Source organism: Poecile atricapillus, chromosome 35 (genome assembly GCF_030490865.1).
Source record: "Poecile atricapillus isolate bPoeAtr1 chromosome 35, bPoeAtr1.hap1, whole genome shotgun sequence".
NCBI classification, from domain to species: domain Eukaryota; kingdom Metazoa; phylum Chordata; class Aves; order Passeriformes; family Paridae; genus Poecile; species Poecile atricapillus.
The window spans coordinates 3,400,292-3,423,475 of record NC_081283.1 but is presented as its reverse complement, the minus strand read 5'-3'; the positions used below and the strand labels follow the sequence as shown (position 1 = coordinate 3,423,475).

The 23,184-nt window shown below is 56.5% G+C and overlaps 3 protein-coding genes across 7 annotated transcripts; 2 read left to right on the top strand and 1 right to left on the bottom strand.

Annotated features, from left to right (window-relative positions):
* Positions 1 to 192: 192 nt before the first annotated feature.
* TMEM106C (transmembrane protein 106C) lies at positions 193 to 3,764 on the bottom strand. 5 transcript variants are annotated; one of them, XM_058861229.1, is made up of 8 exons: positions 3,743 to 3,764; positions 2,165 to 2,387; positions 2,004 to 2,062; positions 1,476 to 1,635; positions 1,255 to 1,395; positions 1,061 to 1,110; positions 759 to 812; positions 193 to 421 (listed from the first exon to the last, which is right to left on the bottom strand). In XM_058861229.1, the coding sequence occupies exons 2-8, from the start codon at positions 2,294 to 2,296 to the stop codon at positions 298 to 300; spliced, it is 720 nt and encodes a 239-aa protein (XP_058717212.1). In that variant the 5' UTR covers positions 2,297 to 2,387; positions 3,743 to 3,764; the 3' UTR covers positions 193 to 297. The 5 variants fall into 5 exon arrangements, with proteins under 5 accessions (XP_058717212.1, XP_058717210.1, XP_058717209.1 ...); XM_058861227.1 differs by having other exon boundaries at positions 2,004 to 2,067; positions 3,743 to 3,758; XM_058861226.1 differs by lacking the exon at positions 3,743 to 3,764 and adding an exon at positions 2,836 to 2,893 and having other exon boundaries at positions 2,004 to 2,067.
* A 2,353-nt stretch (positions 3,765 to 6,117) lies between these two features.
* On the top strand, positions 6,118 to 20,379 carry VDR (vitamin D receptor). The gene is made up of 10 exons (XM_058861194.1): positions 6,118 to 6,173; positions 6,974 to 7,036; positions 12,080 to 12,230; positions 14,253 to 14,383; positions 16,924 to 17,108; positions 17,216 to 17,339; positions 17,582 to 17,753; positions 18,127 to 18,278; positions 18,594 to 18,710; positions 19,217 to 20,379. Exons 3-10 carry the CDS (start codon positions 12,082 to 12,084, stop codon positions 19,474 to 19,476), a joined length of 1,290 nt encoding a protein of 429 aa, XP_058717177.1. The 5' UTR covers positions 6,118 to 6,173; positions 6,974 to 7,036; positions 12,080 to 12,081; the 3' UTR covers positions 19,477 to 20,379.
* Positions 20,380 to 20,524: 145 nt separating this feature from the next.
* Positions 20,525 to 22,918, top strand: MYG1 (MYG1 exonuclease). Its single transcript, XM_058861196.1, has 7 exons — positions 20,525 to 20,779; positions 21,084 to 21,196; positions 21,263 to 21,422; positions 21,688 to 21,837; positions 21,912 to 22,034; positions 22,198 to 22,379; positions 22,456 to 22,918. The coding sequence occupies exons 1-7, from the start codon at positions 20,540 to 20,542 to the stop codon at positions 22,634 to 22,636; spliced, it is 1,149 nt and encodes a 382-aa protein (XP_058717179.1). The 5' UTR covers positions 20,525 to 20,539; the 3' UTR covers positions 22,637 to 22,918.
* Positions 22,919 to 23,184: the final 266 nt, after the last annotated feature.

Here is a 23,184-nt window from a genome sequence, read left to right as displayed (position 1 = left end):
TGCTGCCACTACTGAGCAGGAAAATAAATTAATTTCCCCTGAAAAAATACATTATTTATTCTCAAAAATTAAATCCATTTACCCCAAAACACCCTGACAGTGCCAAGCTTCCAGAACAGGTGCAAACCACTGTAAATCTTCATGACTTCAGCCCTTCATTCAGGAGGGAAAGTTCCAGATTCGTTCCCAAAAAGGAAGAGAAGGAGCCTCGGAGCTGCTGGGTTTGCCCCCACACACTCCCGGTGCCTGCTGCCAGCCTGAGGTAGCCCCAGGTCGCCCAGAGCCCCCCGGGAGCCCTCAGGGAGCCCCCCGGGCCAGGGCAGGCAGCGGCGCCGTGGAGTTGGAGCTGCAGTCCAGGTAATGGAAGGTCTCCAGGGCGCTCTGGGTGCTGTGGCCGATGTAGGAGAGCTTCACCGAGGTCCTGGCAGGGCAAAGGGACAGCCCAGTAGTTTCTATTTATCACAAAACTCCTCTTTTACTCAAAAAAACCCAACCAACCCATTCCTGCAGGTTTCAGTGAAAAAGGGAATTGCAGCCTCTGGAGGAGGATGTGTGCTCCACCCCATATTTACCCGCCCCGGGCTGGATTAAAACCTGACCCTGAGGTGGATTTGGGGGGCATTTGGGGAAAATCCAAGCAGGATTTTCTCCTTGGAGCCCAAAACTGTGGCTGGAATTCCCTTGGGATTCAGGAACCACAGAGGAGAATCTTTAAGGTGGAAAGAGCTCCAAGAGCCCAAAGCAGGAGCGGCACCCACCTCATGAGGATCACGATGTTGTGGACCTTCACCTTGGGCAAAGTGCAGAAAAAACTGGAAAAGATCAAGGAAATTGGTCAGCAAGTGAAAAACTTGAGGAATTTGGGGTTTTTTGGCAGCTCCTGCTGGTATTTTTCACCTTGGTGTTAACAAAACCATCTCACAGCACCTTGAGAAAATTCCTGGCAAAGAAACTGAGCAGGAGAAGTGAGCAATTTCCAGATTAATTTACCAAATTTGAATCAAAGCAGCTCTAACCCTCTCCCTCCCACAGGTATCTCCAAGGAGCAGTTAATCCTTACTACACATAGGATAGGGATCCACCCAGCTCTGCCTTCACGGTGAAATTCACCTGCAACAGAGTGGAAAAATCAGATTTCAGTACACTTTAATCACCCTTCAACCCCATTTTTGAGAGAGTGGACAGAACAAAAGCCGCTGTGGCCACTGGACACGGAAATGCCAAGGTGCAACTCCCAGAACTCCCAGTCAGTACCAGTTTGTCCCTCAGGGGCTGGATGCTGGAAACGTTGGTGAGCTGCTGGCTGCCCACCACAGTGTTCATGTACTGCACCTGGCTGCTCAGGCTGCTCACTGCCACCGAGTAGAAGTTGGAATTTCTGATCCTCAGGGTGGCCTGGAGGGGACAGAAACAACCCTGACCTTGCTGGCTCGTTCCCCCGGTGGTTTATTTTCCCAAATCCACAGAAAATTTACCGTGATGGCCAGGAGGACAGCAGAGTTTTTCCTGTCAAACCACACCTGGACCACTTTGATGCCATCATCGTCCACCAGCACGGAGTGGGGGAACAGGAAGAAAACCCCCAAGCCAGACAGCAGAAGGCAGAGAAGCACTGAGAGCAGCACATAGAGTTTCCTGCGAAAAAAAAACAAAAAAATTAAATTCTTCAGCTCCTCTGCAAGATTTGGATTCTAAAAAAACCCCATCCCCTGTTTGGTTTCCTTGGAAGAGGCACACAAGAGCTGCTGTCACATTTTTAATATCAAAATGGCTCAAAATCCTCCCTTTACACATTTGGAGCTGGGTAATCAGCAACCAACCAAAGCAAGATTTGGGGTTTTTTTTTGCAGTTGCTCCCAAAACTTCAGTGAGGGGATGGAAGGTAGGAGTGGGATTGTGATGTGCACAGTAGAAATATTTAAAATCGTGCTTTAAATCCTATTTTTCGGGGTGAAAACAGCCCCTAAATGCGGCAATAAGTGATAAAGGAACTCCTCCCTTACGTTCTCTGAGGGCGAAGCCGTTGGTCACTGTAGGGGATCAGAGCTACCAATTCGTTCACCTGCTCTGGGAAGCAAAAATGGGAATAACACATTAAAAAGTGAAAATTTTTGGCTGTTTAGAGCTGTTTTTTGTCGTGTTTAGGCCCCAGAGGAGCAGCCACCTGTAGGGATGCATCCAGTGCCTTGGCAGGTGGGACAGGTGACGCTGTCCTGGCCTGTGAATTCCATGTAGGGAATCTTGGCCATGTCCTCCACAGGCTCCTGGCTGGCCAATAAATTCTCACCCTCCTCATCCTCGGCCTTGCTGTGGCTCAGGGCAGAGCTGACAGCAGACAGGGAACGCACAGAGCCCATGGCGGTGGCTGATAGGAACGGTTGTGTCACCTGGGAGAGGTGGCAGGAACAACTCAGGACTGTCAAAGGGGGGTTTAAGCAATTTCTAAGCTAAAATGCCCCTCTCAGGCGTCCCAAAACCACTAGAAAGTGTCCCCATCCTCAAGGGGCTTCCCTGGAGAAAAGGACACCTCGGTGGGTTTCATTTCCAGCCCGTCAGAACCAAGCGCCCTCCAGGGCATCCCCTCCTCCACTGAGAGCAGCATCCCCTCAGTCAGACCCTACCCCAAGAAACAGGTCCGGGGCTCGTCCAGTCCCCTCAGGAACAACCCCAGAGCCCCTGAGACCCCACGAGAGGAGCAGGCCCCGCAATGGCCCCCGAGACCCTCACCTGAGAGACTCCCTCATTCTCAAGGATCCCCTCCCTCAAGAACCCCTCTTTGAAGACCCCCTCCCCTCAGGAACCCCTCCCTCAGAGACCACCCCCTCACAGCCGCACGCCCTCACAGAGCCCTTCCCGTAGGGAACCCTCGCCTCAGCGCTGTCCGGCAGGGGGCGCCTGGCCCCCGTTCCCGCGCGCAGCCGCCGTCGCCGTGGCAACGGCGCGAGTTGGAGGTGGGCGGGGGGTGGCCATGGCCCCGCTCATTCACCCTCGTGTGGGGTGGGGCGGGCTTGTTCTGACCACGCCCATCACGTGGCCATTTCGTCACAACGGATGGGCGGGGGTTCAGCGAGCCACGCCCCCTCGATTCACCCAGAGCGCACGTGACCATTTTCGGGGGTGGGGCCATTGAACACAACTTCATTTGCATGTGATGGGCGTGGTCAGAATTGCGCACGCGCAGAAGCAAGGCGAGGTTCCGGTTGGGCGGGGCAGGGCGATGAAGGGCGGGGCGTGATTTAATTGCGCGCGTGCGCACAGCGGGGCCTCCCCGGCCGGAGCGTGGGGAGAGGCTTTGGGGGACGAGAGCCCGCATGGAGCTCTGAGCCCCCGGTTTGGGGCTCTCTGTCACAGTGTGAGCCCCATCACACCAGCACAGACTCGGGCTTTACCGGTGTGAGAGCCCTGCTCCCGGCACGGAGCGCTCCCACACCAGTCTGAGCCCACCTGTCCCAATATGAACCGTCCCAGTTCAGCCCAGCATCACCTCCAGCACCTCTCAACTTTTGCGGTAAAATCCACTCCAGGCCATTCCCTCCCCTCCCCTCCCCGCCCCCCCCCCCTCCCCCAGCCCCGACAGCTCCCGGGTCCGTTTTCCTTCAATAAATTCCCTCCCGTAGGATTTTTTTCCCACCACACCCAAGAGAAAGCCGATAGAAAATGAAATCCCCCCCTCTCCCAATCACCCAAACTATCAAAATGAAATTCAAGGCAAAATTTAAATATTTGTGAGCTCCAGAGATACCTCCTGCCCGGCCGCGGGAGCCGTATCCCATGGCAATGTTATGGATCATTTCTTCTCTCCTTCCCAGGAGCGAAATTCCAAGTGGGGCGAGAATTCCCGGCACTCCTTCCTTCCCACGGCTCCTTTCTGCGCCTTCCCGGGGCTTGTGGCATCCCAGGGAAGAGCTGAAAAAAGAGCAGGGAGAGGGATCGGGAAACGAGAAATAGCTGCCAATCCCTTGGGATCCGCTGCGGGATGAGCTCGTCCCCGTAGAGAATTCCCAGAGCAGGGAGAGAACCGAAAATTCCCCGCGCAGCCTCCCCTCGGCTCCTGTTGCGTCCTGGGTTTGATCCCATTGGTTTTACCCATTGTTTTCTGTCCCCAAACCCAACGGGAATGGGTGGAAAGGGGGAAAAGCCCCTTTCCCAACCACCAGGTAGGATTGTGGAAGCGTTTCCCGGGAAATGTCTGCTCCCCCGGAATGGGGCGAGTCCGGATCCATCCCGGGAGGAGCTCCGGGATGAGGGATCGCTGCTCCAAGGGCAGAGAAATACCGGATCGGGGCTTTTCCCACTTTTCTGTGTGTCCCTCAGGGATTTCTGAGCCCTGGAACGGAATCGTGCAATCGAGGGATTTTTTGGGAGGGACCTTCGAGCTCATCCAGCCCCTTTTATCCCACACCTGCCGCTCTCCCAGGTGGCTCCAAGCCCCGTGCAGGGACAATTCCAGGGATAGGAATGACGATCCTTAAGGTCCCTTCCAACCCCAAACCATTCCGTGATGATCTGGGGATCCCAGCTCCTGTCGCTCCACATCCCCGAGCCATCCCCCTCTTCTCCCAGCCCCGCCGATCCCTTTTCCCAGGCTGGAGAAGCACAAAAACTGCGGCTCCCGCTCACAGCTTTTGGAATTTCCAGGCAGGAATTAAATGCCGTGCGGGAATTAAATTCCCCCGAGTCCCTGCACATCCTGGCTGCCCCGGGGATGCGGAGCAGAGCCGGGATTTGGCCCTAAACCCCTCGTGCCGGCTGCATTGAGAGCGGAAAAGCAGCAGGAAATCAGGAGACCGGGAGGGAATTCAAACCCTCCTCGGCCACGAACTTTGCCCAGAGCTCGGGGGGCACAAATTCCCGGTGGAATAAAGGTGGGATCGATGGCACATTTTTATGGAAAATGCGTCACGCTGGTCTGGTGCGTGGTCGTGTCAGTAGGGAAAAGCCTGGAGAGATTTTGGGACATTTTTGGTATGGAAAGAGCTGTGATCCCAAAAACACCGGGATGGTCGTGAGCAGCTTTCACCACTCCCCACCCCCCGCCCTACTGAAATCCTTCCGCGCCACGAAATTGCCTCTGATGAGTTCCCATTTCTTCCTAGACGTTGTTTTCCCCTCTTCAGCCTCATTAAATCAATTTAAAGGCGATTTCGAATAGTTTTCCCCACGCAAACCGCGGCAGCTGAACCCGGTGCCCGCGGCTGTGGGGGCTCCGCTGCGCCGGGGGCTCGTTTGCTCCCGGGATTTTGGCTTTCTGGGACACACGATAAACCCTGGGAGCAGCAGCAGGAGTTTTCTGGGAGCGTTTCTCTCTGCTTTATTCGGTGTTGTAGGTGGCTGCATTCCGGGTAGGAGTTTGAGGATGGGAAGAGGAAAATTGCCGAATATTCCGATATTTTAGACTGGGGTTGCAGCGTGCCCAGACCATGGAGCATCTTTGGGTTGGGTTAGGCTGAGCTGGCTCTGCCCAAAATTCCACATTCCAAGTCACCAATAATGGGATTTTCGATTTTCAGGGTCTGTTTTTGCTCTGTCCCAAACACTCTCAGATCTCTCAGGAGCAGCCAAATCCAGGTGTCCTGTGGGTCCCCAGGCTCGGATCACCCTCAGGGCTCTGTGGGGACAACGGGAGCATCTGGAGCCTGCAAAGAGCCAGGAGTGCTGGGGGTGGCACTCTGGTACTGGTGGCGTTTGCCCTGTCCCAGTACAGACCTGGGCACTCACTGGGAGCTGGATCGGCTGCCCGAGCCCACACGACTTTCTGGAGGGGTGGCAGCCCCCAAAGCGCCGGGCGCTGGCACCTGCTCAGCTGGGCTGGTGTGGGAGAGGGGTCGGGCGGCCACCGGGAGCCGGGTGGGCAGCGGGTGGGCAGCGGGGGTCCGGAGGGCACTGGGTGGTCGGCAGGAAGCCGGGTGGGCAGAGGGGAGCCCGAGGGGACCCCGAGCGGCCCCTCCGGGGAAGCCCCCGCGCTACCGGGGGCCACGTGCAATTCCCCGCCACGCCCCCTCCGCTTTGGCCACGCCCACCCCTCGCCTTGTATGGCGCGTGCGGCCGGGGCCAAGGCGGTGCCGCGCTGGCATTGGCGGGGCGGGGCGCGGAGGGGGCGGGGCCAGGGGCGCCGGTTCCCGTCAAAAGGCGGCAGCGGGCGGGGCGGGGGCAGCAGCGGGGCCGGGGCTCAGGTACCGGGGGACACCGGGGCCGGGGGACACCGGGGCTAAGCCAAGCCCTTCTCAGCGCCTGCCGTGACTCCGGCGCTCCCCGGGACGCTGGGGTGGCTGTTCCCGGGGTATCCGGGCTGTGGGGGGACCCTCGGCGTGAAGGGATGCGGGCACGGGGTGGCACCGCCGGCGTGAGGGACACGGGGCGGGCGCTGACGCTCCCCGGTGCTTCCTGTTCTGGGCTCGCGGTGTTCCCGCTGCTCTGGGGGTCCCGCGCGTGTCTGACCCCTCCTGTGCCCTGGGAGGGGTCGGGAGTCCCCGGCCGCCCGCGCCCCCCCCTCCGCTGGGGACCCTCCAGCCAAAGTTCGGGTCTCCCTGGGGCTGGGGCTGCCCCGGTCCCGTTCAGGGGGTGGCTCCTGGTTTTAGGGGGGTCAGGGACTGTCTAGTCTCAGCCTATACCGCCCCCAGAAATTTGAGATCACCCGGGAGTTTTGGGGTGCTCTGGGGCGTCCCCCCATCCCGGAAAGCACCGCCGGCCTCCCCGCTCCGGGGCTCCCCCTCTCCGGGGGGCTTCGGAACCGGGGAATTCCGGGAGGCTGTGCCGGTGTTAATGTGACTTTAGGGTTTTTTATAGGGTGATTTTAGGGTTCCTGGGTGCTGTGGGGGTGTTTATGTGACTTTAGGGTTTCCTGTAAGGCAGTTTTACGGTTTCTGGCTGCTCTCGTGGTTAGCTGCCCCATTTAAACCCACATTCAAGATCCCAACTCGGGTTTTTTGGGGGGCTGAGCCCCCGGCACGGCATTAATCACCCTCCTTTTTAGTTCCCCAGTGCCTTCCCGTATTTTGGAGCGATCCCGAGCCGCGCCAGCACCAGGAAAATCAAGGTACGGGGGGATTTTTATGCATCAGGAATTGGGAGATCTTCCCCTGGGCACCCCAAAAGAGTTTTGGGGGCCAGTAGAGGCGGCTGAGCCTCTCATTCCTCTCCTTTTCAAGGCTGGAGCTTTGAGAAAAGTTGAGGTTTTTTCTCGGAAAGAGGTTTTCGGGAGAGGCGACGTTTTTGCGGCGTGTCCTCCTCCCCCGGAGCCGCTGTGACTCATCTTCCTCCGGCTCGGGGAAGGAGCCGCGGCGGGACACGAAAACCCAGGAAAATTGGAGTTAAACCCCGGGAAATTGGGGTTGAGCTCAGGGAAGAGGGAGGGAAAATCCGGGGAAACCAAGGGGAGCAAAAATCCAGGGAGGTGATGGGGAAAGAGAGGTGTGAGTGGAGCAAAAATCCCGTGAAATCGGGGTTTAAACCCAGGGAGGGAGGAAAAATCGAGGGAAATGATGGGGAGATCAAAGGCAGCAAGAATCCCAGGACGTTAAGATTAAACCCAGGGAAATCGGGCAGTGAGGGGACAAAAATCCAGGGACATTAAGATTAAACCTAAGGGTGAATGGAGAGAAATCTAGGGAGATGGTGAAACCCCAAGGTCTGAGGAGAGCAAAAATCCAGGGAAATATGGGGAAACCAAAGGGAGTAAAAAGAGCGTAAATAAAGTTAAATAAAGTTTAAAAAGCCCCGGGGTTAGGCTGGACCTGGCAGACATGGGGTGAAATAAAGGAAAAAAAATGCCAGGGTGAGGTTGTGTTCCCTCTGGAATCCCTGCATGAGGAAAATCTGGGAGAAGATGATGAGGGTGATGGGAGATGTCTGCCCCAGATCTCCAGGGTGTGACCAGATCAGGACTGAGATGTCCCAGCAATAATAAAAATCCCAAAAATCAGATTTTTCCCAGATAAAAACACGCCTGGGATCATGGCTGGATCCTGTTTCCCGGAATCCCGCTGTGTTTAGGGAGGAATACATGGAAAATCCAGGAAAATCCATTTTTTTCCCATTTAATGGCTAATCCTGCTCCAGAGAATAGTTTTTAACCTCTTGTGGCCTCTTTAACCTCTTGTGGCCAAAGCAGAGCTGGCCTGGCCCAAGCTCCCTGAGGGGAAATTCTGGAATTGTCAGGGATTGGGAGAGGGAAAATCTCAGTTGAAGGTGGGCTGGGACAGAAATAGGAGCCTAAAAAGAAGAGGAATGGGAATGAAAATGGTTCTGGGTATTAAAAATGACCAAAAAAAAAAAAAAAAAAAAATCAGGGAGATGATGGTGAAAGTGAGATGTGAGAGGAGAAAAAAATCCAGGGAAAATATGGGGAAAGCAAGGGGAGCAAATTCCAGGGAAATTAAGATTAAATTGAGGTGTGAATGGAGCAAAAAATCTGCCAGGGTGGCACTGCCGGGATGTTGCCGGTGCCACAGCTTCATCTCCAGCCTCTGCTGACTCAGCTCCTACTCAGGCCCTTTCTCTTATCTCAGCCCTTATCAGCTCAACCCTCGCTCTTTTTTGCCGCTAATAAACGGAAAAGGGGTGGAAAACTACACCCGGATTTTTTTTTTTTTTTTTTTTCTGGACATCCAAAGCTGTTTCCTCATGCCCAGGAATCCCAGGAGCTGCTCCATGTTCTCCTGGGCAGGAGAATAGCAATGCTGGGGAGGGATTCTCCTTCCCTGGAGTGATTCCTAAGCGTGCTCCTGCTTCCCAGAGGGTTTTGCTGGAGGCAAGTCAGGTCAAAAAGGGATTTTTGGCATTTCTAGCGTTTTTCTGGAAAAGTTTGAGATGTTTCCTGAGATTTTTCCCACTGTCTCTGTGCTCCGTGTGTGACCGCTGCTCCAATTTCACAATTTTCACCCATAGAAGTGGTGGAAAACAACACCTAGAACCTTTATCTGCACATCCAAAGCTGTTTCCTCATTCCCAGGAATCCCAGGAGCTGCTCCACATTCTCCTGGGCAGGGGGACAACAACACTGGGGAGGGATTCTCCTTTCCTGGAGTGATTCCTGAGTGTGCTCCTGCTTCCCAGAGGCAAATTGGGTGGAAAAGGGATTTTTGGCACATGAAGCCTTCCTGATTTTTCTCTGGAAGAGTTTGAGCCATTTCCTGAGCGTTTTCCCACCTTCTCCATGCCCCAGGTGTGGCTGCTGCTCCAGTTTCCCAATTCCAGGCTGCAACAGCTCTGGCTGCTGCATCATTCCCACTCCTCCTCCTCCTCCTCCTCCTCCTTCCTTGGGCAAGCTGAGGTTCTGGGGAATGAGAATTCCCTTTTCCACTGGGCATATCCCAGGGATAGGGAATGGTCAGGGATTTCAGGCCTCTAAAGGCTTCTTTTCCAGCTCCAAGGGGGGACCTTCTGTTAAAATTCCCTTTTCCTCCAGTCACATACCAGGGAAGGGATTTGGGCTCTCCTGTCCCTGCTGCCCAAGAGAACTCCCTAAAAACAATCCGTCCTCTCTCCATAAATCCCCTGTTTGGGAGCTCTATTTTTAGACCACCTGGGTGGCCCTGGGAGGGGAGAGCAAACCCCAGATTTCCTGGGAATTGCCACAGGTGGGAATCACTTGTGTGGCTCCACACCTTGCCAGGGCTCTTGTGGGGCTGCTTCCAGCACAAAAAGAGGATTTTATTCCACAGTGTGGGGCTGGTGCTGTCCTTTCACCTCTGCTTTGGGAATTTTTTCCGTACGGAGAGCCTTTCCCAGTGTAGTTTTTCTGGAATTTTGCAGTCTTTTCCCATTTTCTCCTGGTGTTCTGGTGCAATTCCTGTGCCTGGGGGCACCCTGGGCTTCACAATCCCTTCCTGAGGGGCTGGGACACTCCAAGAATTCCATGGGAAAACCTAGATTTGTGTCCTGCTGCTGCCCAGGGTGGCCCCTGTCCTGCCCTGCTGCTCCTGGGGACACTGCCTGGGACAAGGCCCAAAAATTGGGATTTTGGTGCTGCTTCATTCCCAGGAATTTCTCTTCCCCACTCCCAAAACTCTTCCTGCTGCTCCCAGGGGTGGCATTTCCACCCAGGGAAGTTGGGGACGGTTGTGTCCCAAGCTGGCAGGCAAAGGGCGAGGCAGGATCTGGTCCCTGAATCCAAGGGGGATTTGGGATCCTTGAAGGAGAGGGAACAGGTCCAGGGCAGGGTTTTGCTCACAGCTTCAAAAATGTCATTTTGGGATCTTTTTGCAGCCCAAGAACAGCTGGGAAAAGCAATTCCTGCTCCAGCTGGGCTAGGAATGCTGCTGCTCCTCTCGGGAAGGGGAACAGCGGGGGAATTGCCAGGGAAGGAGTGGGGCAGGGCTGGGCCCCATCACGTGCTGGGATCAGTTGGAATTTTCCTCCAGGCTTGTCCAGACAGGTGGGGAAAGCCGGGATTTGGGATCCAGCTCATCCTTGTCACCCTCCCCATCACCTGGTTTGGGGTCTGGAGCCCCTTTTTGGGGTCTCTGAGCAGCACAGGGGCTGTGATCCCATCCAAAATTCCTTTTCCAAGGAAAATTGGCAATTGCTGGGGAGGTTTAACAGGCACTGGGTTGGGTTTGTGTCCCTGGAGGCTTTTAGAGACTGGAGTTTTTGGGAAGGCCTTGGAGCTGCAACTATTCCTGGTTTGGGGATGATATCAGATTTTCTTTCACTCCTGTCACGCTGGATATTGGGAGTGAATTTTGGGTGGATTTTGAGTGGATTTTGGACATCCCACACCAAAAATCCCCCTCAGCCAAATCCATAGGGTTTCCCCTGCTGGGAATGGGTTTGGAAATTGGCCTTTAACCACCGGGAGTGTTGGGAAATGAGTTTATTGTGGGGCAGGGCCATGGCCTGGAAAGGCCCCGATCCCACGTGGGATCCCGGGACCTTGGATTCCGGACTCTTCCTTGCAGGGAGGAGCTGGAATCTTGGAAAATCCTGAGTTGGGATCATCCAGTCCAGCTCCTGGCCCTGCACTGGACACAAAAATCCCAAATATCCAAGAGTGTTTTCCAAAAATTCCTTGGGCTCTGGCAGACTCAGGGCCCTGCCCGTTCCCTGGGAAGCTTTTCCAGTGCTTGACCACCCTCTGGACAAGGAGTTTTCCCTAAAATCTACCCTAAACCTTCCCAGGGGTCCTGTCCCAGCAACTTTAGATAATCCTTGCTCCAATCCAGGGAATTAAGGTTGAAATTTCCCAAATTCCAGCTCCTTTCCCCTATCTTCCAGTGTAAATTTCAGGAGCATTTTGCTGGAATTTTCCTTCCTCTGGAGCAAAAAAAGCCCAAAAAAAGAGAGGCTGGAGATCATAAAAGAAAAAAAAAAAAAGCATGTTGAAAATTCCTGGGAATTGCATTTTCCTGGGGTGGTTTTCTCTCTCCAGAGGGAGCTAGAACCTGTTTGGGAATATTTCGAAATCCAGGGAGAAGCTCCGGAGGAGTTCTGGAATTTGCCACAAGTAGGGGCAGCTTCTGCCTGTTGGCTGTCCCTGGATTTTTTTGGGGGATACGGGAGGAAGAGTTCCTTGGACAGCCTGGAATTAGGGATTGGAAAATAAAGGAGGAAGGGGAAGGATTTGGGGCAAGAGGAGGAAATCCAGGAAGGGTTCAGGGGATACCAGGGAAGATTCTGTGGGAAAAATTCCCATTCCTAGGGTTTTTTTTGAGTTTTTCCTTGGAAAAGGGTGAAAGCTTTACCATGAAGTGACCACAGTGGTGCTGGAGGGATCTTTTTTTTTGGGAAAATCCTGGGAAAATTTCTGCACTGTTGGATTTTCCCATTTAAAAGGAGCAGTGGGATTTGTTTGTAATGAAGCTGTTTTGCCTCATTAGTGATTAAGCCAGGTTAATTGAGCCTCTTCCAATCCCAGAGCTTTCCTGGCTTTCCAGAATCCCAAAAATGGGAATTTTTGGGGTGCTTTTAATGCCAGAGCCAATGGGAATAAAAATTCCTTGCCCATAGCAGGGGAAATCCAAGGAAAAATCCTGAATTTTAGGGATAATTTTAGGACTAAGCCCCCTATCTTGCCCCAGATCAAGTGGAATGAAAAGTCCTGAACATTCGTGACAAATCCCAGTTTTTTCCCCCCTTCCAGCCATGGATCCGGGCGCTTCCAGCACCTCCCTGGCCGATCCCACTGGAGATGCTGAGCGGAACATTTCCAGGATCTGCGGGGTCTGCGGGGACAGAGCCACCGGCTTCCACTTCAATGCCATGACCTGCGAGGGCTGCAAGGGCTTTTTCCGGTGAGCCTGGGCTCCCGGGAATGCCTCATCCCGAAAAACCTTGGAGTCCCAATGGGGTCCCGAAACAGACCCGGAATTCCAAGTGGTGCCGCGTTCCTGTGGTTTAAGGAATCGATGGGCTTTTTTGTGGGTTTGGAACCTTGAGATGGTTTTTTCCCTATTTTTCCAGAGTTTTTCATGGATCTGGGAGCCTTGCAGCACTCTGGGAAAAGTGGGGAGTGTGTGGGAAACTCCCCTGGGGTCACAAACTGGGATTTTTCCTGAGCCAAAAAGCCCTAAAATCTTCTCAAAAACCTCTTGGACTGGGGGACAAGGAGGGGCAGGGGATCCACTGGAGCAGCTCTTCCAAAATCCAGCATTTCCAGGGAATTCTGTGTCATTCTGGGAATTCTGCCCCCATCCCCACTTCATCCTGGATCTCTCCCCACTCCCAACGCAATTCCCTCATTCCAGGCTGGGAATGAGGTTTGGAATCCTCTATTTTTACCCCCTGGGATCCCAAATCTGCCTGGGAATGGGCGGCTTGGGAATGTTTCCATGGAATTCCAGCCCAGCCTGGCTCCGGTGTCACCCTGGGAGCCTCCGGAGCCACCCAAGCTGCAATTTTCATTCCAAACCTGGAATTTTGGCCTGTCCCAAGCCCCGGCAATGTTTTTCCCTGCTCCAAGGCCTCGTTGTTTGTGCATTCCCGGCCTTTTCCTCAGTTTTTGTGGAAAAAAAGGAGCTTTTTGTGCACCATAATTGGGAATTTGGGGGTGTCCAGGGCTGAATTCTGAGTGCTGGATTGTTTGTCCCCCATTGGGAACAGCAAAGTTCCAAAGGTTTTGGAGGAATGGGGAAAAACAGGCCTCTGCCATCCATTTTTCTGGGATGAATTCCCAAAAATCCCAAATTCCCGGCAGGTAAAGGCAGAGTGAAGCTGCTCTGTTTACATCTCCCTTTCTAAAACCATCCTTTAATTCCTGGGACTGCAGCCAGAGGAAATCTTAAAGATTTTTACCCATATTTGATTTTCTTACCCATTTTTAAATATTTTCTTCCCCATATTCAATATTTTAACCCATATTTGACATATTTTACCCCTATTTCGTATTTTTTGCCCAGATTTGATTTTTTTAACCCATTTTTTACCTGAGTATTGGCCTTGGGCACTTCCAGGGATGAGGCAGCCACAGTTTTTCCAGGAATTCTATTCCAGGACCTCACAGGGAGGAATTTCTTCCCAATATCCCATCTACCCCCTTTTTCCTCCGAAGTTCTGGCTCTGACCCTTTGTCCTGGGAAGAGTCTGACTCTTTTTCCTTGGGAGTTTCTGTCTTTGACACTTTATCCCAGGAAGATTTTGGCTCTGACCTTTTGTCCTGGAAGGTTCTGACCCTTTTTCATTGGAAATTCTGGCTCTGACCATTATTCCTTGGAAGATTTTGGCTCCGACCCGTTGTCCTGGAAGGCTCTGACCCTTTTTTCCTAGGTTATTTTGGCCCTGACCCTTTGTCCCGGTGGCTCCACGTTCCCATTCCGCTGTGGTTTCTCCACAGCCCAGGGTTGTCATTTTCGGGCTCCTTCCCCTGTGTCCTGCAGCAAGAATTCCTCTCCCTGCACACCCAAAATGTGCTCAGGCCAGTTCTGCCAGCAAAGCCGGGCTTAGGGCGGCTGGGTTTAAACCACACAGCCCCAGCTTGGGGCTCTTTGCTGCCGGGGGGGTTTCTCTGCAATCCCGCAATCCTTCCACGCTCCTGGCCTTAAAAATCCCTGCTTGGACCCAAAAACCTTCTCCAGGCAGTGGGCTGGGCTTAGGGCAGCCTGTTTTTGGGGAGTGGGATCAAGGGGGTTTAAGGTCATTCCCACCAAACCCTTTTAGGATAAAGCTGTGGCTGAACCCCTTGGATGTTTCCTCTTGAAAAATTCTCCTTTTCCAGCAGTGCTCGAAGCTCCCAACTCAACCGATGTTTGGAGCATCAGCCAGATCAGTGAGAATTCAACCCAAAAAGGGGCTTTTTCGCTTTTCCTGCCCTTTTCCAGGAGGAGCATGAAGAAGAAGGCCACGTTCACCTGTCCCTTCAGCGGGGACTGCCACATCACCAAGGACAACCGGCGGCACTGCCAGGCCTGCCGGCTCAAGCGCTGCGTGGACATCGGAATGATGAAGGAATGTGAGTGTCCAGCTCCTGGGAATGACACTGGGAATGCTCCGGGGGCCTTTTCCACATCCCTGGAGCCAGGGGTGGCACTGGCACCGTCCCGGGGGAATGCAAAGGGCAGGGGAAGCAGCAGGTAATGATTGAGAGGAGCTGGTTTAATGATTCCTGCCCATCCAGGAGTTGTTTTCTCATGGGCTCTCCTGGTTTTTTGAGGAAAATCAGCTCCATATCTCCCAATGGCTCTGAAAAGCCTCTTTTCCATGCTCCATGGGGAGAGCTGGATGAGCTTCCCCATCCCCATGGAGCCGGGTTGGGTTTTCCTCTTCTTCCTCTGGGATTTTTTTTTTCCTAAACCTTTTTTCCATGTGGGATAAAGCAGGGACTTAAGTCAACAGCAGAGGGAATTAAAGTGGTTTTAAAACCCAGTCCAAACACACAAACGTGGCCCAAATGTTTGTTTTCTCTGGGTGTATTTAGAGATAAGTGGCTTTTAAAAATAAATCGTGTTTGAGGTGCTGGGGAGGAGCTGGGTGCTCCTGGAGAGCTCCAACCAAATATTTTCTGCTGGGAAATTGTGGCCAGGGTGTCCATGGAGCTGGAAATTCGGGATATGGAAGCAGGGCCCTTTCCCTGATGTGCTAAACAGGGCGCAAACAGAGCCTGATGTCACCCCGGGGCCTCCAGAAAATCTGAATTTGTAGGTGTTTGTGGGTTAATAAATGCTTAAATTTTCAGTGTTCCTGATGGAAATCCCTGGATTTTATTCTTTGGGATTGGCAGGTTGATGAGGGAGGAGAAGGCCACACACCCACACTGGCTGTCCCCAAATTTTGTGGAGTTGTCCCTGGTTTTTGAGGAGCCCCTAATGAGGGAGGTGCTTTAATTTGCACCAGCAGCCAATTAATTAGCCAGAAAGGACTGGAAAGTTCCTGGGCAGTAATTCCAGGGGTTTTTCTCCAAGATTTCTCCATGTTTTCCCCACAGGAGTTAACGTGTAAACGGCCCCGTTAGCAAATCCTGCCCAGATTAACCAAAACTGACCCAGAGAGGCTAAAAATAGCTTAAAATGGACTTTGCCGCTGGAAAAACGAGGGAGGACGAAGGGTTGGGGTTATTTTTAGGTGGAAAAAGGGAATTGGGGAGGTTTTGAGGCCTTGTTTTCCACAGGGATTCGAGGCTGGCAGTGTGGGAGAGGGAGGAAGAGGAGCGGGGCAGAGCCTGGTGCCGGGCTTAATTTGGGCTCTGACCAAATTCCAGCCCTGAGCCATCCACTGGGGCAAACATTTGTGGGTTCCTGCCTGTCTGGGGCCAAGCGGGGGTGGCAGGCAGAGAAAATGCCCCTGCAGGCTGTGGGATTTGGGAATTCTCCTGTGTCGCTCTTGGAGCTGAGGGAGGGGCTCAGGGATGTTTGGGTTCCCTTGGATGCTTCCCTAATAATCCCTAAAAATCCTTCTCTGCGGATTGTTAACAGCTCCTGCTCTTTGTGCAGGGCCAGGGATGGGTGACCCAGAGCAGGCAGTACCCACGTGGATCTGATCCTTTTTGTGATAAAAACTGGGATGGGGGAACAGCAAAATCCTGATTTTCCTCCCCAGGCAGACATGGAGCTGTCAGTGGTGGAGGTGGGAGTGACCTTTCAGCCCCTTCTGAGTGTCCCAGGCCCCTCTGTGATTGTGCAAGGCTAGAAAATGGAAAATGGAGAATGGAAAATCGCCCTTGGCCAAAGGAGCAGGGGAGGCCGAGGGTTCCTTGCCTTGAGCTCCTTCCGCTGCCCTTCACCGACCTCTCGCCCTAAATTCCACCTTGACTCTCCCAGCATCAGATCCCTGCACCCAGGGAATTCACAAACAACCCTTGGGGGGCCTCCAGTGCCTGGAGAAAGGGCTGAGGAAAGGGAACCCCTGGTTTTAGGGGGCTCTGTCCCACCCTGCGCTCTCGGGAGTTGTGATCCCAGAGATTTGTGCAGCTCCCTGCAGCTTTTTTTCCCTTCCAGCCTCTCTCAGCTGCTCAGGGCTTGGAGCTGTTGATAAAAAGTGAAGATTTGAGCCCAAATTGCCCCTAGCTGCTCCTTTTCCCTAAATAAACAGGCCCAGCCTTCCGTGGAGCCCAACCTTTGGCCGCTGCTGAGCGCCACCACCCCAATAAAAGCCATAAATCCCCAACCCTGAGGGCGGGGAGGTTTGGCTGTGCCTTGACCTTAAAAATCAGATTAAAACTGCCCTGAAGCAGCGCTGGACACCCCTAGTGGCAGCCGGCAGCTGAGAGGAGCTGGAGCTGGGTGAACCCAGCAGCCCCAGAGGTTTTGGGATTGGGATTTGAGAGTGCTGAGCAAACAGGGAGGGAGCAGAGCAGGCACGGCTGGCACGGCCTCGCTGCCCCCAAAGCCTCACCAAAAAGCACCAGAAACCTCCTGGGCACAGCAGGAAACCGGGGCCAAGGGGCTGTAGGGGGGAAAAGGTATTTTTCTGGGTGGAAAAAGTGTTTTTCCAGGGGCTGGGTGAGGCATCCAGGGGTCTTTCCAACTCCTAATTCCAGCCCTTTTCCTTTCCCAGTCATCCTGACAGATGAAGAGGTGCAGAGGAAGCGGGAGCTGATCCTGAAGAGGAAGGAGGAGGAAGCACTGAGGGAAAGCCTCAAACCCAAACTGTCAGAGGAGCAGCAGAAAGTCATTGACATCCTGCTTGAGGCCCATCGCAAAACTTACGACCCCACCTACGCTGACTTCACTAGATTTCGGGTACTGACCTCAAAATTCTCTTCTATCCCTCAAATTCCCCCCACAAAATTCACCAACCCCTTGCTCTGCCCTGCTCTTCAGGGAGTTTTCTCTGTTTTCTCCCCCAGCCCCCTGTGAGGAGCCACGCCAGCAGCAGAGGGGCCACGAAATCCTCGTCCCTGCTCACCCAGGACCTGTCCTCAGAGGATTCCTCAGATCTCTTCGGCTCCGAGGCCTTCAGCACATTCCCAGGTGTGCCCCGCTCCCTCCTGGCCCCAAAGTGGGACTGGCAGCCAGGGAGGGACCCCGGGACTCGCTTTGGGCCGGAGGTGATGCCCCAAATTCTAGGGGTGGGGGATGGTTGTGCCAGAGCCCAAATTAACCCCAGCAAGGGTCTGCCTTGCTCTTTTTCCTCCTCTTCATCCACATTCCCAAACTGGGGTCCCAAACCAGCCTGTGCACACAGGGTCCCCTCAGCGTTTCCCTCTCCACAGATTCCGTGGAGCCGCCGCCGTTTCCCAGCCTGGGGCTGCCTGAGGAGCAGGACGAGAGCTCCTCCATGAACCTGGAGTTCTCGCAGCTCTCCATGCTTCCACACCTGGCTGACCTGGTCAGCTACAGCATCCAGAAGGTGATCGGCTTTGCCAAGATGATCCCGGGATTCAGGTGAGGCCTGGGATTCCAAACCTGGTGTTTCCCGCTCCCAGGAATCCTGTGCTGCCCTTCACACCCTTCCCTGTTTCCCCTTCCCAGCTCTGTTTTCTGTCTCTCCCCCTCCCTGGGGTTCTCCTCTTTCCCAAATGCTCTGGAAAACACACACAAATTCCAGCAGGGAGACACCAGAGCTCCTGCAGCACTCGAGTGGCTCATGAGGGGCCTCAAGTTCTGTTCACCCCAAGATCTGAGGCAAAAACACACCCAAAAAAAACCTCCTGGAACAGGAATTTCTGAGGGGTGGCAGTTCCTCCTGGCCCTGCCCTGTGTCCCCTCTGTCCCCTGAGCATCCCAATCCCCATCCAGAGGGCAAATCCCCCTGCAGGGATCTGTCTGCGGAGGACCAGATCGTACTGCTCAAGTGCAGCGCCATCGAGGTGATCATGCTGCGCTCCAACCAGTCCTTCACCCTCGAGGACATGTCCTGGACCTGCGGCAGCAACGACTTCAAGTACAGGGTCAGCGATGTCACCCAGGGTAAGGGAATCCCAGCCCAAATCCTGAAATTCCCTGGTTTTCACCGTTGAGCCTTCCCTCCACACCTGGTTTTGTGTTGAGAAAGGGGGTGGGTCCTGCCCCAAATTTTGGGGGTTTGGAGGATGACAAGTGGTGCCTTAATTTCTCCAGTGCCACCTCAATGGCCCCCGTGCCACCTCAATGTGTCCAAAAAATCCTTCTAGAGGAAATTATCCCCTTCTAAGGGAAAGAAGATCCCATTTCAAAGGGAAAAATCCCCTTGCAGAGGAAAAGAGCCTTTTCCAGAGCCCCTCTGAGGCTCCGTTCTCTCCACAGCTGGGCACAGCATGGACCTGCTGGAGCCACTGGTGAAGTTCCAGGTGGGGCTGAAGAAGCTGAACCTGCATGAGGAGGAGCATGTGCTGCTCATGGCCATCTGCATCCTGTCCCCAGGTAGGGACAAACCCATCCCAAACCCTAAAAACCCACAGAAGGGAGAGGAAAACCTCAAATCCAAAAAACCCACAAAAGGGAGGGAAAACCCCCAAGCACAGCTGGCCCTAAAAAGGGATGAAAGAAAGAGAATCATCTCCCCAGAGCGGCAGGGAATCACCACCCCAGAGCGGCAGGGAATCACCTCCCCAGAGCGGCAGGGAATCACCTCCCCAGAGCGGCAGGGAATCACCTCCCCAGAGCGGCAGGGAATCATCTCCCCACAGCGGCAGGGAATCATCTCCCCACAGCGGCAGGGAATCATCTCCCCACAGCGGCAGGGAATCATCTCCCCACAGCGGCAGGGAATCATCTCCCCACAGCGGCAGGGAATCATCTCCCCACAGCGGCAGGGAATCATCTCCCCACAGCGGCAGGGAATCATCTCCCCACAGCGGCAGGGAATCATCTCCCCAGAGCGGCAGGGAATCATCTCCCCACAGCGGCAGGGAATCCTCTCTCCGCAGACCGGCCGGGCGTGCGGGAGCCCCGGCGGGTGGAGGCGCTGCAGGAGCGGCTCTCGGAGGCGCTGCAGAGCTACATCCGCGCCCGGCACGCCGCGCCCGGCAGCCGCCTGCTCTACGCCAAGATGATCCAGAAGCTGGCGGACCTGCGCAGCCTGAACGAGGAGCACTCGCGGCAGTACCGCTGCCTGGCCTTCCAGCCCGAGCACAGCATGCAGCTCACGCCGCTGTTGCTCGAGGTGTTCGGCAACGAGATCTCCTGAGCGCCGGCCCCGGGTGCCCCGGAGAAGGGAGGAGCCGCGCCCGGCTGTGCTGGGAGGATCGGGGGGCTGAGCCCGAGCTGGGGCTGGGGTTTGGTGTCTCCGCTCAGGATTTTCCCCTTCCGGGAGCTGGATCCCCCCGTGGATGTTCTGGGGCTGGGCTGCCTCGAAACTCTTCCCGAACGCTGGGAAGGGGAAGTGCTAGGAGATGAACTCGGGGTGCCGCTGTGGATGCGGTGCTCTGATCCCCCCCGAAATCCCACAGCAGCCGTGGGCTCGGACACCCCAAATCCCGGCCAGCAGGTGCCATGGGCGATGTCCCCACAGCTCCCACACATCCCGTGTGCTGCTGCTGCCAGACTGGGATGAGCCAGAGGCAGCTGGGAAAGCCCCTAGAGGGGAACCTTTGTCCTCGGCCCTCAAAGGGAAGAGCAGGATGAGCTTTGTTTGCACTCCCTGGGAATGGGGGAGCAATGGGATCTCCAGGTGACACCCCCACTTTGGAGCTGGACCCCTCTGGGGGATGAGATGATGACCCCTGGGCTGGGGCAGGGACCCCAGTTCCAGCTTGGCTTCCTCCTCCTGCCACGTTCTGGAGGCAGCTCCAGGCCCTCGTTCCTACTCACAGCAAACTGGGAAGGGGGGTTTGGCAGCTGAGAGGCTCCAGACCCCTGAGAAGAGTCATCAGAGCCCCCCTGGGCCATGACCAGTGGCCGGAGGGTCCCCAGTGTCCAGAAGGTCTTCGATTCTGGCCAATAAATTCCTGCTTGGGCAAATCAACTCAGCCCCAGGCTCGTGTGTCTGGCCATCCATCCCTGTGTGTCCATCCCTGTGTCCCCAGGGGGGATGTGCAGAAGTGTGTGTGTCTGTCCCAAAGGTAGGTGGAGGTTGTCCCCCGTGTCCCGCTGTCCCCCGTGTCCCGCTGTCCCCCGTGTCCCGCTGTCCCCATGTCCCGGTCCAGCCCGCGTGTGCCCGGTACAGGCCGCCAGGGGGCGCTCGCCACACCCAACCGGCGCCGTGACCCGGGCCCCTGCGCGTGCGCACTCGGGCAAGCGCGGGGGCGGAAATGGGAGGGGTTTATGCTGATGAGGGCGGGGCCTCGGAGGGGCGGGGCCTCCCCGCCGCCATGCGCGGGGCAGCGCGCGCCGCCCGGGCCGTGGTCATGGCGGCCACCGGGGCAGTAACCGGCACCGGGCACAAGCGGCCGCACCCCGAGCCCGCCGCTCGCATCGGCACCCACGACGGCACCTTCCACTGCGACGAGGCGCTGGCGTGTTTCCTGCTGCGTCTCCTGCCCCGCTACCGGGTACGGTGCAGCGTGCGGGGGCACCGGCAGCGCGCCCGGCTCGGGGTTCCGCCCCGGGCATGAAGGGACGGGGGAACCGTGCGGGTTCCCAGGGTCTTCCTCCCGGGGTCGCTTCTCTCCCGGTCCCACGTGGGGACACTTGAGCCCGCGCAGCGGTCCCCCTTGTGTCCCCGGTCCCACCTGGGGGTCACCCCGGTGTCCCCTGTTCTTCCTCAGGGGCCCTCCCCGGTGTCCCTCGTCACCAGGAGCCGCTCCCGGGGGTTCCCGGTGGCCCTGGGGATCCTCACCGCGGTGTCCCCTGCAGGACGCGGAGATCGTGCGGACGCGGGACCCGCAGCGCTTGGCCGCCTGTGATGTGGTGGTGGACGTGGGGGGCGAGTACGACCCGGGGCGGCACCGCTACGACCACCACCAAAGGTGAGACACCGGCCCCGGGACAGCGGCATCCCCGGGGGACCCCGGGGTGACCGTGTGGCCCCACAGGTCCTTCACGGAGTCCATGCGGAGCCTGCGGCCGGACAAGCCCTGGAGCACGAAGCTGAGCAGCGCCGGGCTCGTCTATTGTCATTTCGGGTCCCAGATCCTCGCGGGGCTCCTGGGGCAGCCCGAGGATGGGCCCGTGGTCACAGCGCTCTATGACAAGGTAATGGGGGGTCTGTCACCCTGCCAGGGTCACAGTCATGCCCAGGGCTTGTCCTTGGTGGAGAAAGGGGACCAGTTTGTGGCAGCTGCTGGGGCAGTTGGGCTTCCAGCCAGGCTGAGCTCTGCTGTCCCCTCACTGTCCTCTCTGCCCCGCTGTTCCTCCTGTCCCCCCTCTACTGCCCCCTTACTGCTCCGTCTTGCTGTCCCCTCACTGTTCCTCACGTTCCCCCCTCCTCTGTCCCCTCTTTCCCCCTCCCTGTCCCCAGCTGTACGAGAACTTTGTGGAGGAGGTCGATGCTATGGACAACGGGATTGCGCCAGCGGCAGGGGAGCCGCGCTACGCCCTGAGCACCACCCTGAGTGCCCGTGTGGGGCATCTGAACCCCCGCTGGAACGACCCCGACCAGGACACCGAGGTGGGGACAGCCCCCAGGGACACCCCTCTTAGGGACACGGTGCTCAGGGACACTGCTGACCCCCGTGTCCCCAGGCGGGGTTCAGGAGGGCCATGGAGCTGGCAGGCAGCGAGTTCCTGCAGCGCCTGGACTTCTACCACCGGGCCTGGCTGCCAGCAAGGGCGCTGGTGGAAGAGGCTGTCCGGCACCGCTTCGAGGTAATGCCAAGCCAGCCCAGCAGAATCTGGAATTCTGGGGGAGAATTGGGGCGTGGAGGAGGCCAAATCCCTTTGGTAGAAACCTCCCGGGGAGGGGCCCCTGCACCCCTGCCGGAGGCCACTCAGATGTTTGGGGACACTGAGCCCCGTGTCCCCCATGCAGGTGGATGCCAGTGGGCAGGTCCTGGAGCTGTCCCAGGGTGGCTGTCCCTGGAAGGAGCACCTATTCCAGCTGGAGCGGGAGCTGGCCCTGCCCAAGCCACTGCAGCTGGTGCTGTTCCCGGACCGGGGCGGGCAGTGGCGGGTGCAGAGCGTCCCCACAGCCCCCCACAGCTTCCAGAGCCGGTGAGACCCCTCCCCTGCTCCCACCACTGCCCCCCGCGGGGCCGGGGTCACTCCCAACCCCTCTGTCCCCCCACAGGCTCCCCCTGCCCGAGGCCTGGCGGGGACTCCGGGATGAGGCGCTCTCGGAGCTGGCTGGAATTCACGGCTGCATCTTCGTCCACGCCAGCGGCTTCATCGGGGGGAACCAGACCCGGGAGGGGGCACTGGAGATGGCCCGAAGGGCGCTGGAGCTCGGGGGGGGCACCGAGAGCACGTGAGCCCCCTCCCCAGCAGGGACACCCCAAAAGGGGCCCGGTGTGGGGTCCCAGGAATGCTGCAGGGACCGTTTTCACACAGATCCTAGATTCTCCGAGGGATTTGCTGTGCTGGGGGTGGGAGCAGCCGCTGCTGGGAGTCTCAGAGCACCCACCCCCTGTGCTGGATGGGTGCCAGCCCAGCCAGAGACTTTTTGGCTCCATTTTCTGGGAGTTTGTCCCCATTCCTGTCATGTCCCTGCACCGAGGTGCTGCCAGCACCAGTAAAAACCAGTGTGCCCAGTGCATTGGCTGTTGAGGGGTCCCAGGGGGGCTGCGTGTGACATTTGGGGGTTGCTGTGATTTGGGGACAGCTGTGGTGCCCCCGCAGCACGGAGACAGCAACCAGTGCCACCCCCCTGCTGCCACCCCACGTGTCACCAACACCGAGGGGGGGTCACGGTGCGTGCCCTCACACGCCTCCTTGCCAGGGCCATGCGGGCGGCCGGGCTGCTGCTGCTCCTGCTGCTGCTGCTGCTGCTGCCCCAGCACCCCCGGGGAGGCTCCCGGTG

Bases quoted from the DNA above. Each gene is read 5' to 3' on its own strand.
- TMEM106C (XM_058861227.1), bottom strand. From the start codon at position 2,357: ATGGGCTCTGTGCGTTCCCTGTCTGCTGTCAGCTCTGCCCTGAGCCAC. The intron at 2,068-2,164 runs GTGGCTGCTCCT...TTTGCTTCCCAG, and splicing joins CACTGGATGCATCCCTACAG to AGCAGGTGAACGAATTGGTA. The intron at 813-1,060 runs GTAAGGATTAAC...GATCTTTTCCAG, and splicing joins GGATCCCTATCCTATGTGTA to TTTTTTCTGCACTTTGCCCA.
- VDR (XM_058861194.1), top strand. From the start codon at position 12,082: ATGGATCCGGGCGCTTCCAGCACCTCCCTGGCCGATCCCACTGGAGAT. The intron at 17,754-18,126 runs GTGAGGCCTGGG...ATCCCCCTGCAG, and splicing joins AAGATGATCCCGGGATTCAG to GGATCTGTCTGCGGAGGACC. The intron at 18,279-18,593 runs GTAAGGGAATCC...TTCTCTCCACAG, and splicing joins GGTCAGCGATGTCACCCAGG to CTGGGCACAGCATGGACCTG.
- MYG1 (XM_058861196.1), top strand. From the start codon at position 20,540: ATGGGAGGGGTTTATGCTGATGAGGGCGGGGCCTCGGAGGGGCGGGGC. The intron at 21,197-21,262 runs GTGAGACACCGG...GTGGCCCCACAG, and splicing joins CGCTACGACCACCACCAAAG to GTCCTTCACGGAGTCCATGC. The intron at 21,838-21,911 runs GTGGGGACAGCC...CCGTGTCCCCAG, and splicing joins ACCCCGACCAGGACACCGAG to GCGGGGTTCAGGAGGGCCAT.